Source organism: Ooceraea biroi, chromosome 4, assembly GCF_003672135.1.
Source record: "Ooceraea biroi isolate clonal line C1 chromosome 4, Obir_v5.4, whole genome shotgun sequence".
In the NCBI taxonomy this organism is placed as follows: Eukaryota; Metazoa; Arthropoda; class Insecta; order Hymenoptera; family Formicidae; genus Ooceraea; species Ooceraea biroi.
This window is the reverse complement of record NC_039509.1, coordinates 16,931,422-16,946,542: the sequence shown is the minus strand read 5'-3', so window position 1 is coordinate 16,946,542 and position 15,121 is coordinate 16,931,422. Positions and strand designations below refer to the sequence as shown.

At 41.2% G+C, this 15,121-nt stretch overlaps 2 protein-coding genes across 9 annotated transcripts in view; both read left to right on the top strand.

Annotated features, from left to right (window-relative positions):
* The first annotated feature begins 1,897 nt into the window (after positions 1 to 1,897).
* On the top strand, positions 1,898 to 4,001 carry LOC105283168 (TWiK family of potassium channels protein 18). Its single transcript, XM_011345692.3, has one exon. The coding sequence runs from the start codon at positions 2,282 to 2,284 to the stop codon at positions 3,389 to 3,391; it is 1,110 nt and encodes a 369-aa protein (XP_011343994.1). The 5' UTR covers positions 1,898 to 2,281; the 3' UTR covers positions 3,392 to 4,001.
* A 3,186-nt stretch (positions 4,002 to 7,187) lies between these two features.
* The window catches only part of LOC105283195 (acetylcholine receptor subunit alpha-like), a 127,177-nt gene continuing 119,243 nt past the window's right edge, over positions 7,188 to 15,121 (top strand). For 2 of the 8 annotated variants that reach the window (XM_011345811.3, XM_011345778.3), the window contains exon 1: positions 9,561 to 11,147. The gene's annotated coding sequence lies outside the window, so the exon portion shown is untranslated. Of the gene's footprint in view, positions 7,648 to 9,560; positions 15,090 to 15,121 lie in introns of those variants that run through there. The other 6 variants (XM_011345804.3, XM_011345796.3, XM_011345769.3 and 3 more) reach the window with 6 other exon arrangements.

Below are 15,121 nucleotides of genomic sequence, written 5' to 3'. Positions count from 1 at the left end.
AACCCCCGCATAGTCTGTATCGAACTCCCACGAAACTGCGAATATCTTGATATAAATATTGAACAGCCGCGAGTAGCGGAGTTTTCGCGAAGTCGGCACTGTTTTCTTCACGAAAGATCGAAAAAAAACAGACGAAAGCGAACGAGATATCACGAGCAATCCATTTCCATTCCATTTCCAGATTCATAATGTTTGACGAAGAGATCGTCTCAAAATTACGTTACGGATAAACGATCTTGTGGAAGAATGAAACGTCGTTTGGAATGGCGAGGTAATTTTTGAGTGTGCCGGGGTTTAAATTATCGATGAGTACGTGTATTTTTAGAAGCCTGGGCTATATACACGTGTACTTAAAATCAAGCCTCTCGTGTCACGTTCGTTCTGTTTCTCGTCATTCTAAATGGATCAAATGCGATATGCATTAAGACACTTTGAAATTGCAAGCCGCAACGTTCCCCTTCTGTACACTTAAAAACGCTAGTAGTATGCCAAAATACAGGGTTGCTATCAAAAGTATAAAAATTGCACATACCTGTAATAAAGTTTCATATCTATGGTTATTTTTACTTTGATTTTAGATCTTTATGCAGATTAATTTGATATGTTATTTATTAGAAACGTTTGATAATTTTGTATATAAATGTTGTAAATGCCGGGTTATGATTATGTGCTATACATGTATACATAGCGCATCCCCATGAACCTCGTTTATCTTCAGAATTGCAGAAGATGAGTGAAATTTTAGCACGGTTAATTTGATGTAAACATTAAAATACACCGCAATAAGATTACATAAGTTGTTATATAAACGTCTATTATGTACAGTTAAACACGCGAGAGAGGAATACAATTTATTATGTATAAAGCGATTTACGTGTGCTTATTTTCAAATATAGTTTTTCAAAAAGAAAACAATTTAAGTGAAAAACAAATCGGGGGAACTCTCCCTCTTTCACGATGATGCAGTTAATTATGTCACACGATCCTCTTTATCTCCCCCTCAAGTTCCGATAGTTCCGTGATGCTGATTGAAACGCTGGCAACGATGACACATCGCTTCGTTAAAGCTACTTCTATTAAATTTATTCTACTTAAATTTATCTTACAATTCTTTTTTTCTAACTGATAAAATAAAAATAAAGTACAATATTAGAACACGTAACTTCTGGTCTACCACTTATTTTGCTATACCAGAATTTTAACTTTTTGTGATATTTTCCTTCAACATTAAAGATACCTTTTATCGACTTTGTGTCGTGGAATGTTATTTGGCAGCAGTCACTGCCGTATGCAACTATTTCAAGTTTCACGCACACACCTTCCCGTGAACTTCGCGGACGTTCGTAGAAGTGTCGATAAAAATAGTAAACTTGGACTTAATTTGTATGTAATCGCTTTACGATGAATTTTACGTGCCATAACCTTTTTTTAGTGTACTAAAAGCTAATGTCCTTCCCCGTAGAAAGTCGGTTTATTGCATAGAACATGCCTAAGCTCCGAATTTCTTCTATTTTCGCATTGGTGATGCGTCCTGATTCATCCTTGAACCAACTATGTCATAAATATGCGCCCGGACTAACCGTTGTAAATTCCTTTCCCCTTTCCTATGGATGCACCTCCTTTATGACGATTTTTCTACTTTAGCTTTTAGCCGTAGTTTTTAGTTTTAGTCAGTTCCCATTTGTAACTTACACTAGTAACATCTCTGGAGTTGTTAATAAAGGCACTGAGTATATACCGTATCCCTCTTATATTATTTCATTACGTCTCGATGATAAGAGCACGTAATATGAAGCTATTTTTTTCACTGAACCTAACGTCGTCGAAAATAGCCTACACACTCGGAAATAAATTAAAATAGACCAGTAAGTTAATAAAATCATTTTTTATTACTCAGTCGATTTATCGATTACATAATACTAATTTATACATCTAAATTTATGTGCAACGATGTACAACTTTTTTATTACTCAGCTTAAACCAATTTCAGACGTGGAATAAGTAAAATTCAACCTTAAAAGGAAGTTAGAAAAATTAATAGTGCAAGTTCTTTAAATTTGTGTGTCATCTTCGAGTATCAGTGCAACAATAAATCCGAAATAAGTGTCTAGCGATTACAGCGATTTAGATGATCCGCAAGAGTGACACGATCCGCGTTAGCGCCGTAGAAGCCATCCGATTCGGCACAAAAAGACAGAGAAAGAGAGCCGGCGGAATCCCGAAGGAAGAAACGAGAGAAGGAAGCAGTGGGGCGTTCCGAAAGCAGAAATAGAAAAGCGGCATGAGCCGAGGCGAGTCGCCGAGTGTTAGCCAAAGTGGTGTGTTCCTGCGTCGTTCAGACTCGGTTCGGCCTAGTAGTTTGCATCGAAGTATGCCGCGTGGTGTCTCCATGAGGTCCTCCCTGAGAAGCCGAGACTCGTCCTCGACGTCAACCGGGATCGATCCTCGGGAACGCGTCAAGGATTGCTGCCGAAAGCTGGTAGCTTTCATGTGCACCCAGGTAGGCGTGGGTGGACTAGTGGTGGGCTACGCCATTGTGGGAGCCTTCGGCTTCTCGATAATCGAGAAGGACCAGCCGTCGATCGTGTGCGTGCGGGAGCATGTGCGACAAGATTACGTCGACGAGCTGTGGTTCAGCACCGCCAGCAACCAATCGGTGAACGTGTTCGATCATGACATCTTTTATGATGTATCCAACAGCATCTTGCTGCGCTACCAAGAGAACATCACCAGCAGCGCGAAGAAGAAGCTGCAATGCAACGGTCTCACGCCCGCCGATCTCTGGACCTTCCCAGCGGCATTGATGTTCTGCCTGTCGGTGTTCACGATGATCGGTTATGGCAGCTTGGTGCCGAAAACTCAATGGGGCAAGGGCGCCACCGTGGTCTACGCGGTGCTGGGCATCCCGCTGTACGTGCTCTACTTCCTCAACATGGGCAAGGTACTCGCGCAGACTTTCCGATGGCTGTACACGCGGTTGCACGAGTGCACGGGCCAGCGGAAACCCGGTCAGAGGATCACCGTGCCTTCCACCGCATGCCTGTGGGTGATATTCGGCTACATTCTTGCTGGCTCGATCATGTTCGCCGAGTGGGAGGGCTGGGACTATCTGGACAGCGCTTACTTTTGCGTCACCTCGCTCTGCAAGATCGGTATGGGTGATCTGGTACCAGGCTGGAGCTCCGGTGACTCCTCGAAGAGCAGTCAGACGAAACTCATCATCAACTTTGTGTATCTGCTGCTGGGTATGGGCTTGATCGCCATGTGCTACAATCTGATGAAGGAGGACGTGTACGTGAAGGCGCGGGAACTCAAGGAACAGCTAAACCAGGCGATGGATGCGGCTCACTATAAGATAGTGACGTGTTGCAAGTCCGAGCCCATGGATTAACGGCTGACGATGCTACTGTCGCCGTGGCTGTGAATAACACCAAGATGCATTATGCTAAGTCGGTCATGGTGTCAACTTGTTAGTTCTTGAGAAGAGAAACTACAATCAGCGTGAAATGTTGAGATAAGTTATATGAGAGTACCATCACGTGCGTGTGTCGCAACCGTTGCATAAGCGTACACGTTGTCGCAAGCATGGATTAATTTTTAAGTTAAAACTATTTTCCGTTAATTAAATGTAATAGTATTTATGTGTTTATAGTATATTTTCTATTGTTATGTATGTTATCGTGACATGATACTTGTCAGTCTCTAGTCATCTGGTTTTAACTTTACACAGTTATAATTTTATGCATCGAAATCTCTCTTATTGTGTAAGATTAATTATTATCGTTGATAAAATTGCAAAATTGTTAGAATATTGTTGTATTTTAACAGATTAAAGGAGTGAAGTATTCGGACGTATGATTAATATTACGTCAGAGCTGTTTGCTCGCGAAGTTCGAATCGTGATTTGTATCGATAGCTGTTTGTATCAATAACGTTTTGTTATCGCCGTAAAATCTCCGCATCACATGTTTTTATTTGTGAATAAATCCGTATATAATGGGGAGATATATAAGCATTACTTTACACGTCGGCCGATATTGATCACTCCGAAATGCGAAATCTTGCGATGTTATTTATATTTCACGATATCGAAAATGCATCGTCGAAAGGTACATTTCGCAAAATCGCAAAATTAGAGATACTACTTGATAAATTATAATACAAGATTTCTGCAACGCTAGTAAAGTGCATAAGATAAATTATCTTCAACTATTGTGTAATATTCTCGAAGAAATTAATTTTTTGCAATAAGAATGGATCATTTATGAAAATGTTACTCTGAGGAGGTGTTGTGGATCAATTAAGTTTTTACATTTTGATTTATCATCAACTGAAAGACGATGGGAATTTATGGACGATCAACTGTTTGCGACAAGAACGAACGTATCGTAATAATGTATGCAGATATATTGATTCGATAGAGCATGTCAACCACGAAATAATTGTGTTTCCGATTACCGAGAGTATAATAACTCCGCGAATTTATCGATCATGATAATGTCCGGTCCGATGAATTAATGAGGCTGCAAGATCTCGTTGACAAACGACGCGCAAATGTAAATAAGGACTTGATACATTATTGCATTATTATACATTCCACAAAAAGATGATTTGTGCACAATCACTTGAAAATAAAGATATTCTCTACTATTTATCTCCAACTAAAAAAAGTTCATTTTTTACATGCACACGTGACATTTTAAATATACAATTTTGTTTTATCGTTTTTTACGTGACAAGATTAGACATGTCTAAACGTCTTTTTGCGTCTTTGGGACAATTTATTATTCAGTTCTATGCTCGTATCTATAACTGTCCTAAAATAATAATCCAGTACGATCACAGAAATAACTCGACCCGAAACTTTCACGATTCTGGAGAGTCATTCGAGTTAGCATTAATTTAATATACATAATTTTAAGCCATGCAGTATCAATTTGTTTCATGTCTTATTCATATCTTATATAAAAATAAAAATTGTTTTATTATTTTATTGCCTTTTTTGTTAATTGACTTCTTAATATTACATATTAGTTATAGTATTATATTAACTTTTTATTAACTTTTCCTTATGTTACTAATAAGAAATTCTCCGATCAATTATATACATCGTGTAAAAAATAAACTATAAAATTTTATAATGTTATTGAACTCATATAATGGTACCACAGTTGGTAACACTTAATTTCTTCTGGTAAGTTTGGCTTGTTGAAGTGAAACTGTGTTCTCTGCTTTATCTGCTCTCAGTAAAATCATGATATGTATCATAGTAATGACAAATGCATTTATTGATCGCAGATAAATTCTGCTGCAATGATACTCGAATTTTAAATCTCGGCTCACAAAGATTTATTTATTATTTTTAAAAATGTACATATATTATTATGAAAGCGAGAGGCCTTTATTTAAATTATATTCTATCAAGACAAAAATATATAAAACTTATCTAAATTATAAAACTAAAACTTTGAATACAAATGTGTGTGTCTTATTCTCGATAAAAAGACCGTAATATGAAATACGAGCTTTTATAATGCAGTTTATAATGCAGTGGATAGTAAAAATACAATTTCGCTGATAACGCACTTTACTATATGGACATGTTTTAAAAAAGATGTTTATAAATGTAACATAAAAAAATGATAAGGCACTTTTGCACGATGAGGTAATTCATGTAAAAATATGAGTCACATAAAAATGTGAGTTTTAGTGAGTAGAAGGAAGCATTCATAATTCATAAGCCCTAACGAGAACTATGCACATGAACTGTGCAAATTGCAAGAAACAGTGTTTTGAATTGGTTTTGTTTTATTCTAATTTATTTAAATGTAATTTATTTATGAGCCAAATACTTGTTGAGAACATCCAATAATGAATAGAATGCAAAGCAGAGCAAATCGAGTGAGCGTTAATGTACGTTTAAGTGTGTGCGACGCTTTTCTAGCAATATTATTAATTAATCATAAATGCGTAAACAGATATTGCGTATTAAGCACCTATTTTAATTATTGTAATTAATTAGTTACTCAAACAGAATAAGCTATTTGATCAAATAGTTTAAATTATCGTTGTTATTAATTTGCCGTTGTTATTATCGATATTATAATCGATTAATTTCTTGTTTTGTCACAAGCAAAGCCATCTTAATAGTTATAATTAATTATCACTTTTTGAAAATGCATTTCGTCACATTAGAAAATGATCAAATATGAACGCGTTTCTGAAGAATTTTTGAAGAATCAAAAATTATCGTTAACGATCAATACAGTTACGGTTGAGCTCTTGGCGAAAAATTCACGAAAGAGTTATTCCAATGATAGGCTGACATTGTCGTCGAATTGGTGAGAAATTTGCAACGCGGTTCTTCTTCTCTCGCAAGTCTTTCGAGCTTGCTAGCGCAATTTGTCGAGTTGCCCTCACTTGGCACCTGAATGCAAGCATACTGCAGTCCTTCAAGATTGCCGAATCACTGCGGAGTCGTTGTTTCTCTTCGTCGCGAGCGCGTGATCTACGTGCTCATACAAATCACGGAATCCGAGTCCAGTAATATTAGTAAAATTAACAAAATGACGAACGTCGATATATGAAAAAAATTATACTCTTAATAACTACTCTTAAAACTTATTAGTCATACCTAGATGATCATAGTCATGTTCTAGATGAATACTATTTTCTATTATTTCATTATCTTAGTCTTGTTTAATTTTCCAATTTAACTGTCGAGCTAACTGTATACGTTATGTGTATGTCATATGTAAAAAGTATATAATATTTTAAATAATTTTGTGTAACATAATTATATGTATAACGTGATAACAAATACTCAAACGAATACTGCGATTGCGGAACGACATGCAGCTAATGATTCACTGATGAAGCATGTTACTGCTTAATTAAAGAGTACTGCTTAATCAAGACGGGATTGCATTCCTCTAAAACAGCTAGATTTCCGAATTCGCCAACTGAATTTTAATGATCCGTGATCGCCTCCAAATGGGTTCAATCAGACATCCACTTGATCTCGTGCTGGATGCAAAATAGATTCAATTAAACCGTTGATCACCGACTGTTCGATTATCCCTCGGTTTAATTAAATTTAGCTGTTAGTAAGATACAGGTCGAGATTTACCGAAAAAACATTAATGTCTTTCATTGCAGGTGACACAATCGCCGGGTAAATTAATTGAGGACATACTCGCGACGCGCGAGAATCGAGGATGAAGCAAGTTGAGTATCACTGAGCGACAGTTGATCGTAATGGCGAAGAAATATGTTTGTGCTAAACTGTAAAATATTTGTAGAAACACATATTGACGGAGATATTTTCTTTCTTGCCGAAGTTTGAAGGCGGACACCTGAATCAACATCAGAGTGCAGCGTTCTTCCTCCCTCGGTAACAGCTCGCATTCGGCGAGGCCACTGTTGATTCTGACAGATTTGCACTTGGAAAGAAACATCAAACAAAATTCGAAACTTCCGGCGGAGATTCTACCTTGGCATCACGATACAGAGCCAACTCTTCATGCAGTCGATGCAACAACAACAACAAGAACAACACCAAGATAAGGCGAAGCGAGACAACTCACGCAGGAGTCGGTCATGACTATGAAGTTTACAAGGATAATTATTTGAAGTTATAATTAACGAGTGGGTATCAGAGGAAGAAGTTACTCGACACACGCCTATCACACTTCAGCAGTAGTCACACATTCATTAATTTACGAGATAACTCAGCGAAATACGCACTAAGGTTTTCGTTAATTTATGATTTGCCACTGTGCATGGGGATGAATTAATAGCACGTAGATCAATTTCCCTCCAGCAAAATAGTCAACGAATTTTTGGCCGTTCACAGGACTCAGCGGAATATCACGGATTATGATCTCCGAGCTGCCGTAATAAAAGGGATACTCGTCTCCTGGCCTCGGCGAAAGCCGGATCACAGTTTGGAAATTCTATAGCGATAACTCGATTTAAACTGGGGGTCAACTCCTGCCGCTGAAACATCGCGAACTGCGTTGGACTTGAAATTAATAGTAACTTCTGTGTTCGCGAGCGTATCCGCCGAGTGCTTTGACTACATGTACGAAGCAAAATCTCGGAGGTAATTTCCATCGAGGACACTTTGACTCCAATCAAGTTTCTGTGTCGGGAGCGAGCTAGCTTTAAATCCCGTCATCTTGGATATTCAACTTTTACCAGGTCACCCCGACCGTTTCCTCACAAGTATTCGATGATTATTCCATCTCGCAAACAGTTTTCCTTTCCTTTGATAAACGATTGACTATTACACAGCACCGATACCAGCCTCTGTATCGGACTTAGTAACTGCTCGCGCAAAATTTCCGGCTCATTAGGTTCTTAATTTAAATAATTGAAACTTTTTACTTTTCCTAGAAGGTTTATTCTTTTGGATTTAATTGCTTTTCTTGTGCAATCTTACATCAACGTTACGTCAAAAGAAAAACGAAGAGAAATGCTGCTCCATCTTCAGTCTCAAGTAATTCCTCGAGGTTGTTATATTTCGCTCTGAAACATGTAACTGCAAAAGTGTAGTCGGCTGCTATTTCCAGGTGATTTCTTTGTATTTTGCGTAGTATTTGCACACACGTAGACACATAGACGGAGGCGAAGAAACGGAAAGGAAGAAAGATACGTGATTGTCCATAAGCAGACGGATGCAAGATCGATGGTCCAATCGCGTATTTTTCTGGCTTGTATCCTCCGGATTCTAATTCCGGTGACGCCGGCTGACATTTTTCACCTCAATGTGCTCAACTCGATCACATACATTCGCGCGGACACGTACACATTGGACAAGCGAGTAAATCGGTCAGGCGACCTCACGTTTGAGGCTGAAATCGCGGGTCCCTAAACAGGTAATGCCGATGGTGGTGATCCAAGGAGATTATTGGAATCTTGCCAAGTCCCCTTCAATATGGAGCTCCCGCATCAACCCGCCTGCATCTGTTCACGTTTATCCGATCGCTCGACACACGATGTGTAACGTGTATAATGGGCCAGGGAAAAATACGTCGGCCTGATAAAAGGACCAGGTGATAGGGACGCCACTTTTGTCGTCGAGGCTTTTCGCGACGAAATTAGGTTTACATTTCGCGAATGGATACCGAGGAAAACTTCTGGGATACGTCGCGATGACGTGCGCAACAATTAAATTTCAAGATATGACACTTTAGAAACCGCTCCTTGATCCAGGCACATTTCTCTTTCTTTTCGTCTTTCCATTGTGAGTAAAGAATAATACGTCAGAAAATGCGCGCGATGCCATATAACACGAGTTTTCTCTGGAAAAGCACTCTCCTCGAAGAATCTCTCATTATCGACAACTCTCGAAATGCCTGCAAAGATCAGCACAGCCTGAGAGAAGAGAGACCTCAATCTGCGTCGCAAACGAGGGATTGATCCGGCGATTTCTGGGCTACGTCCGTTTGAAGTAACCAGCCCGTAACGACCCATCGGATGAATTAAGAAGAGAGTTTAATTCTTGACAAACAACCCGCCAAACTTTCCCTTTATTCTCCGTCCCTCTCCGGTCTCTTCTCCAGCCCGTCCGATCCCTTTTTCTTATTCGCTGAGAGGGAAGATTGGCGTTCGAAGTACAGTGATAAATGAGCTACTCTGAATCGAAACGACCCACTCTACTATGCCTGCTTCACTCGAGGTCCAGTCTGCCTTCGACTCGCGAGTTAAGAGACCAAGCTTGTCTCTTTCTCTCTCTCTCTCCTTTCCTCTCTCACTTTTTCCCCGATTCTCTTCCTGTCTATCACGATCTTAATTCATCAATATGTCGGCGCGCTGCCGGAAGGCGGATGTTTCGTACCGGAGGTTTAAAGGGATCATGGCAGTACGGCGGTTAATGTGCCTCCATACAATGCCACTGATCCATTGTTCTAACTAAGGAACACCCGTTGCCCTGCTCCCGGTCCCTTTTCACGGAGTTGGCTTAGCCTATGCTATGAAATGGCGGGTTAGGTTCATGAGTATGACGCTTAAATTAAATTCACGTGAAGGTTGGCTCTTACGTTATCTTCTATAGCTGTAGGTGTCTAAAGAGTAATTGTGCAGTTGTATAGTTTGCTAAGACTATTGATATGACAAAGCAAGTGCCTTGTCAGAGATTAATTACGAAAATTTATCGTTTCCATCTAAAACGCCGGACATTATTTCTGTCTCCAGAGCGACATCGCTGTGAATTAGCCAACTTTTCAGCGAGATAATCCAACGAACAATGATACGATTAATCATTGCGCATTGTGTTAGGATTTGTCACTCGGTGGGATCCTATTGTAATCTCGAAAAATCAAACAATTCATATCATAAGACAATTGCACGATCCTGTCAAGAGTTGAATTATGTGTCCCAGATAAAACATTACACTTTTCATCAAACAAACCCAACATAAAAATCAGACATTCGCAAAATATTAGAAACGTACAAATCTTTGTACTCGTTAATCTTCTCATCCTGTAAAGCAATAGTTTCCATAATACTTTTACATGTTGCAGAAAGTCTTGCAACATCTCGTGAGATTCTCAAGTCCGCTCAACTCTCTTACGCGACCTCTCTCTCAGTGGAATCCTCTCCCTCTCGCCACTCTCCCCACGTAGGCGGAGCGCTTTTTCCAGCTGGTGTTCTCGCGGTTACTGTGTCGCCTCCACCGCGTGCAGAAGCGTGCGTATCCGCGCGCGCAAGATCGCTCCAGATTCCTGGCGCGAGTCCACCCTACCGTGCCGGTGGCGGACCACCCACCCCCGGATACCCGTATCTCCCGCGGACTCTCACCGCGCCCGATGGTGCGCACCCGGTGGCGCCTCCAAGCGACCGAGAGACCCGGCGCACCCCCGACGTTGCGACCACGGGTCGCGACACCGATGGGTATCCACCTTCAGTCGTGGGTGCAGTGCGTGCGAGTGTGCAGCGGTCCCGAGAGCTGCTGCGAGAGAGACCGGCGTGGCTTGGAGTGCGCGCGAGAGTTAGGTCAGTGTCAACTCACCCTACTGACGTTGTCATCGTCGTCATCGTCCTTACCCATTGTGGGATTCACCGCGAGATTCATCGCGGGCACCGCTTGGGAACACTACCACCCCCAATACAGTCTCCCCGATCGAGATCGTGGAATCTTTCCGGTAGGCGTGAGATGCGCACCTCCCCGGGGGTGCATAGCTTTCCTCGCGTTCGCCGCGCGCCGAAAAGTGGGAAGCATTTCGAAGGTTTGGACGCGATTTGTGTTCTCGTCTCCAGAGAACTGATGAGAGCGATAGAGATCATTAGATGAAAATATCTGAAATGGAGAAATTGAGTGTGAATGAATATACAGAAGCTCATATAAGTAATAAAGAGAAAGAATAAAATTGAATCGATCCTATTAGTAACGGTTTGCATAATCAACCCCATGTAATTATCGACGCTCATATAAAATATATATAATAAAAAATAAATTTTCTCAAGTAGAGTAGTTTGTCTATGAATGATGTATAATTAGAGAAAACGACAGTTACGTAACACGATTGTAATACGAAAAAGATATTTGCGTTTTCCACATCAGATCAATTCATTATAAATAATTGCTTAAATATAACTGGAAAAATGACGCTTCTTGAATATCGACAGTGTTTAATGCGCGGATAAAATTAAACTCATCTCACGATGAATTGTAATCGTGGAAAATGCAAATTTCCAGATGAGGCCAGTTATTCGTGGATCGACGCGAGTAACGCTTTGAAACTTATCGCGTGAATTCAGACACGCGTAAGATATAATCGCGAGTAATTAGGACGAAGTTGCGGGTGCGGTTCGCGCTTTCACGACAGCTGCCGCGCTAATCTAAATTCGCATAAACTTTAATCGCGGAGGGGCGAATGCGAGCGGTTTCGCATCATCGTGGAACTTTTGTCTAATCGCGATTCGCCGATTATCGAGACACTTTTGGGACACGCGACGTCGCAGGGGATGGTTCCTTTTTTTATTATTATTCCGCCGCACACCTCTCTTGCATACATCCGATTCAATATCTCACACCGTGCAAAATTCTCTTCACCATGTCCACGTGCGGAACCTTTTTCCAGTGTTTGAATTGGAATTGCGCCGCGATTTTTATCGGCGCGTTTAATAAACGCTCTAATCCTGAATATCGTTCACGAGGAACTTTTAATATCCTCGGGATTCTCCCAATCGCAGCAGCGCATATCGAAGATAAATAATTTAAACCGGCATTGATCCTACGCGTCCTTTTTCTCCGCCGCTGCGATTTTATGCGCTTATATTATATTGTCGGTTGAAAGCTATCTAGCAAAGTAACAGTTGTTCAAATACTTTTCCTTTATAAAAATAATGAATAACGATTCATTTCCTTCAGTTATTCTCGTATGATATTGATATCGAGATATGCGATATTGAGAATTGATACGAACTGTTGCTATAGATTCGCTTGGAAGAGCAAATGTATCGTTTATTATCTCTTAAATTAATGATTATTGAAACAGTATTAAATCGTCATCATTAAAAGTGCGACGCGTTTTGACGGTCGATTCAATCGATAGTTTCTCGTTGAAATTTTCATAGTCTGTTACATTCTGTTACATTCTGGGTCTTCTCAATTATGCGTTCCAATCGAACGCTTCAATACGCGATATCGCGGTATCCTTTCCAGTCGAGAGCTAATGGATTGTCAAGAATAGGAACTTCACGTGGTTTTGCAATCGTTGGCTCGGCGCTCGGTGCGGCCGATCGAATGCTTTCAATTTTATTTTTCGCGGGCAGTGTTTCAATCCGCTTGCCGAAGCTGAAACAATTTTGGAGATGGACGTCGCTGGAAACAATGTGCCATTCCCACGTGATAACTTGTTCATCTTCGAAATAGATCGCGCGGAGAGTGTATCGTTGTGATCCTACTATTAACGGAGAAAACGCGCACAAACATAATCGATTAGTGACAACCGATAATCGTTATCACAATTATTAGCACAACGGCATAACTTTAACGCGTTCCACTATGAACTTAATACGATTACATGTTACGATGCAAATCAATGCATGTCGTGTCCAGAAACTTTGCAGGAAATTGGTAAATATGTATGTCTCTTGTAGTGTCATCAGAAATCTCGACTTTCTGAGGATCCTCGTCGATTGAGCGGATATTGGTAGCGTTGATTCTCGCATTGAATAGACACCCTATTAGTGCACCCTAACTTTACCCGAGATATAAGATAGATTCCGGACTGATGACAACGTCGTGAAGTCAGCTCTTCTCGGCCCGATAATCCGAAATACTATAGCGTTGACCCAGTTAACGACACAACAGCAATTAGATATTCGCGCGGCAGCAGACCGAAGGTGGGACCAGGGCGTTGATCGATCCTTCCTCGTCGTCAGGCGTGTATTCTCGCGCAAATTCCTGCGTGCATACGCGTGTACCGGCCGCATGCACGCGAATCCATGCGAATCACGACTCTGAAGACATCCATCTGGCTAGAAACCGTCCATACGATCGCAGCACCATCCAAATGACAATTTGCTAATCCGATCGTGTCTGTTGATCCCGTACGAGCAACGGTTTAATAATTAGAAACAATGAGTAAACGCAATAAACACGGAGTAATCTTCACTTGCCTCCATACAACTTGGCATCATTTTCACTTCTCTCTCCAAATTATTCGTGTACTTAGCGATATTACGTGACGTGTGTGCCCAAAGGTGTCACGTACTTTCTGTCGCGATCCAGTGTAATCGCTCTATAGGTACGTCTCCCGCAATGCGGAAATCTCAGCACTCTCGAGAGACTGCTTGATCGGAGCGTGATAGCCCGATCCGAGTATCAATTGCGCGAATGTCGGCGCGATACAACATTATTATCGGTATCGGCTTCACGAAGAGCAGGGCAAAGTCCTCGCGGATAATCCTAATCATCGAGACGATGCAGCGCTCTATCCGCTAATCCTACGCTAGACGTCTACGATCGAATCAAGTGACGTCGTATATCGTTCGGGATTTATGTCCGGTGAGGTGGTGTATGTACTCTCCTATAGATGCGACTTTCTCAAACAGAAGGAAAAACAATCAAATCAAGCACCATCTAAACTATAATTTCGTTAGCATATTACTATACGTGAGAAATACTTGGATCGCTAAGAGAGTCCAGTCAAAGAAATGCGGAATTTCGAAGGAATTTTTCTTAAATCTCAATTTTCAGGTGACGTCATTGCGTAACTGAAAAATGCAGTCTTTGACAATACCTTAACTCGATGTTCGACCCGACTCTAGTCTAGTTGTAAAATGCTAACACGCGAGTACCGGCAGGTATTTGGCCGCAATTATCACAATTGCATCGCGTGCAATACTCTCGCTTACGTAACATAAGCGGGGAGAAAAACAGGATGAAGTTGTTTCGTCCAGATTCGAAATTGATCGCTCGACTCGCTCAATTGTCGCGTTCGCGGTGGGAGTGGGACCGCGCCGCGCCGCGATGTAAATCCAATGTTGTCAGCGGAGCCGCGGTTTTTACACATGCGCAGTGAACATGGAGTATCTATTACGTGAAAAAGTATGTCGAAACTCTACGTATTTGACACAATAAAACAGACAAAACGTTGAAGAGGAAAAGAATGGTAAGATAATGCACTATCGCAATATTTAGTACATTATCGAGATCGCTTGGACACGCCGCGCATTATCGCGCATGCGCGGAAAATGCGGCCCGCGATGTCACAATTGTAAATCGTGCAATAACGCGGTCCGTCCACATCTCATTCGTTTGTCTCGGCTGCATTCGGATTTCGGATCGACAAGCGGAATGTTCTCGAGCGATTCGCGGTCGCGAAATTAGCGGAGTAATGCCCGCGCGGCCGTGCCGACTGCCGAGTATGCCGGCTCACCATTAATCGGTGTGTGGAATCGATTGCACGCCAACACTTTAACGTCGTTACGCATCGCGGTTGCCAATCGCGGGATCATTGGCCGTCATTGTCTCTCGGATTTATCGCGCGTGTCGCCATAATTACATCTAGAATCGGCGATCACGCATTGAATTTTTGTCAGCGGCGAGCATTGATGCGATCCTCGTCCTGTGATGGGTGAGTATTTTGAGGTTATATGATCTCTCTTG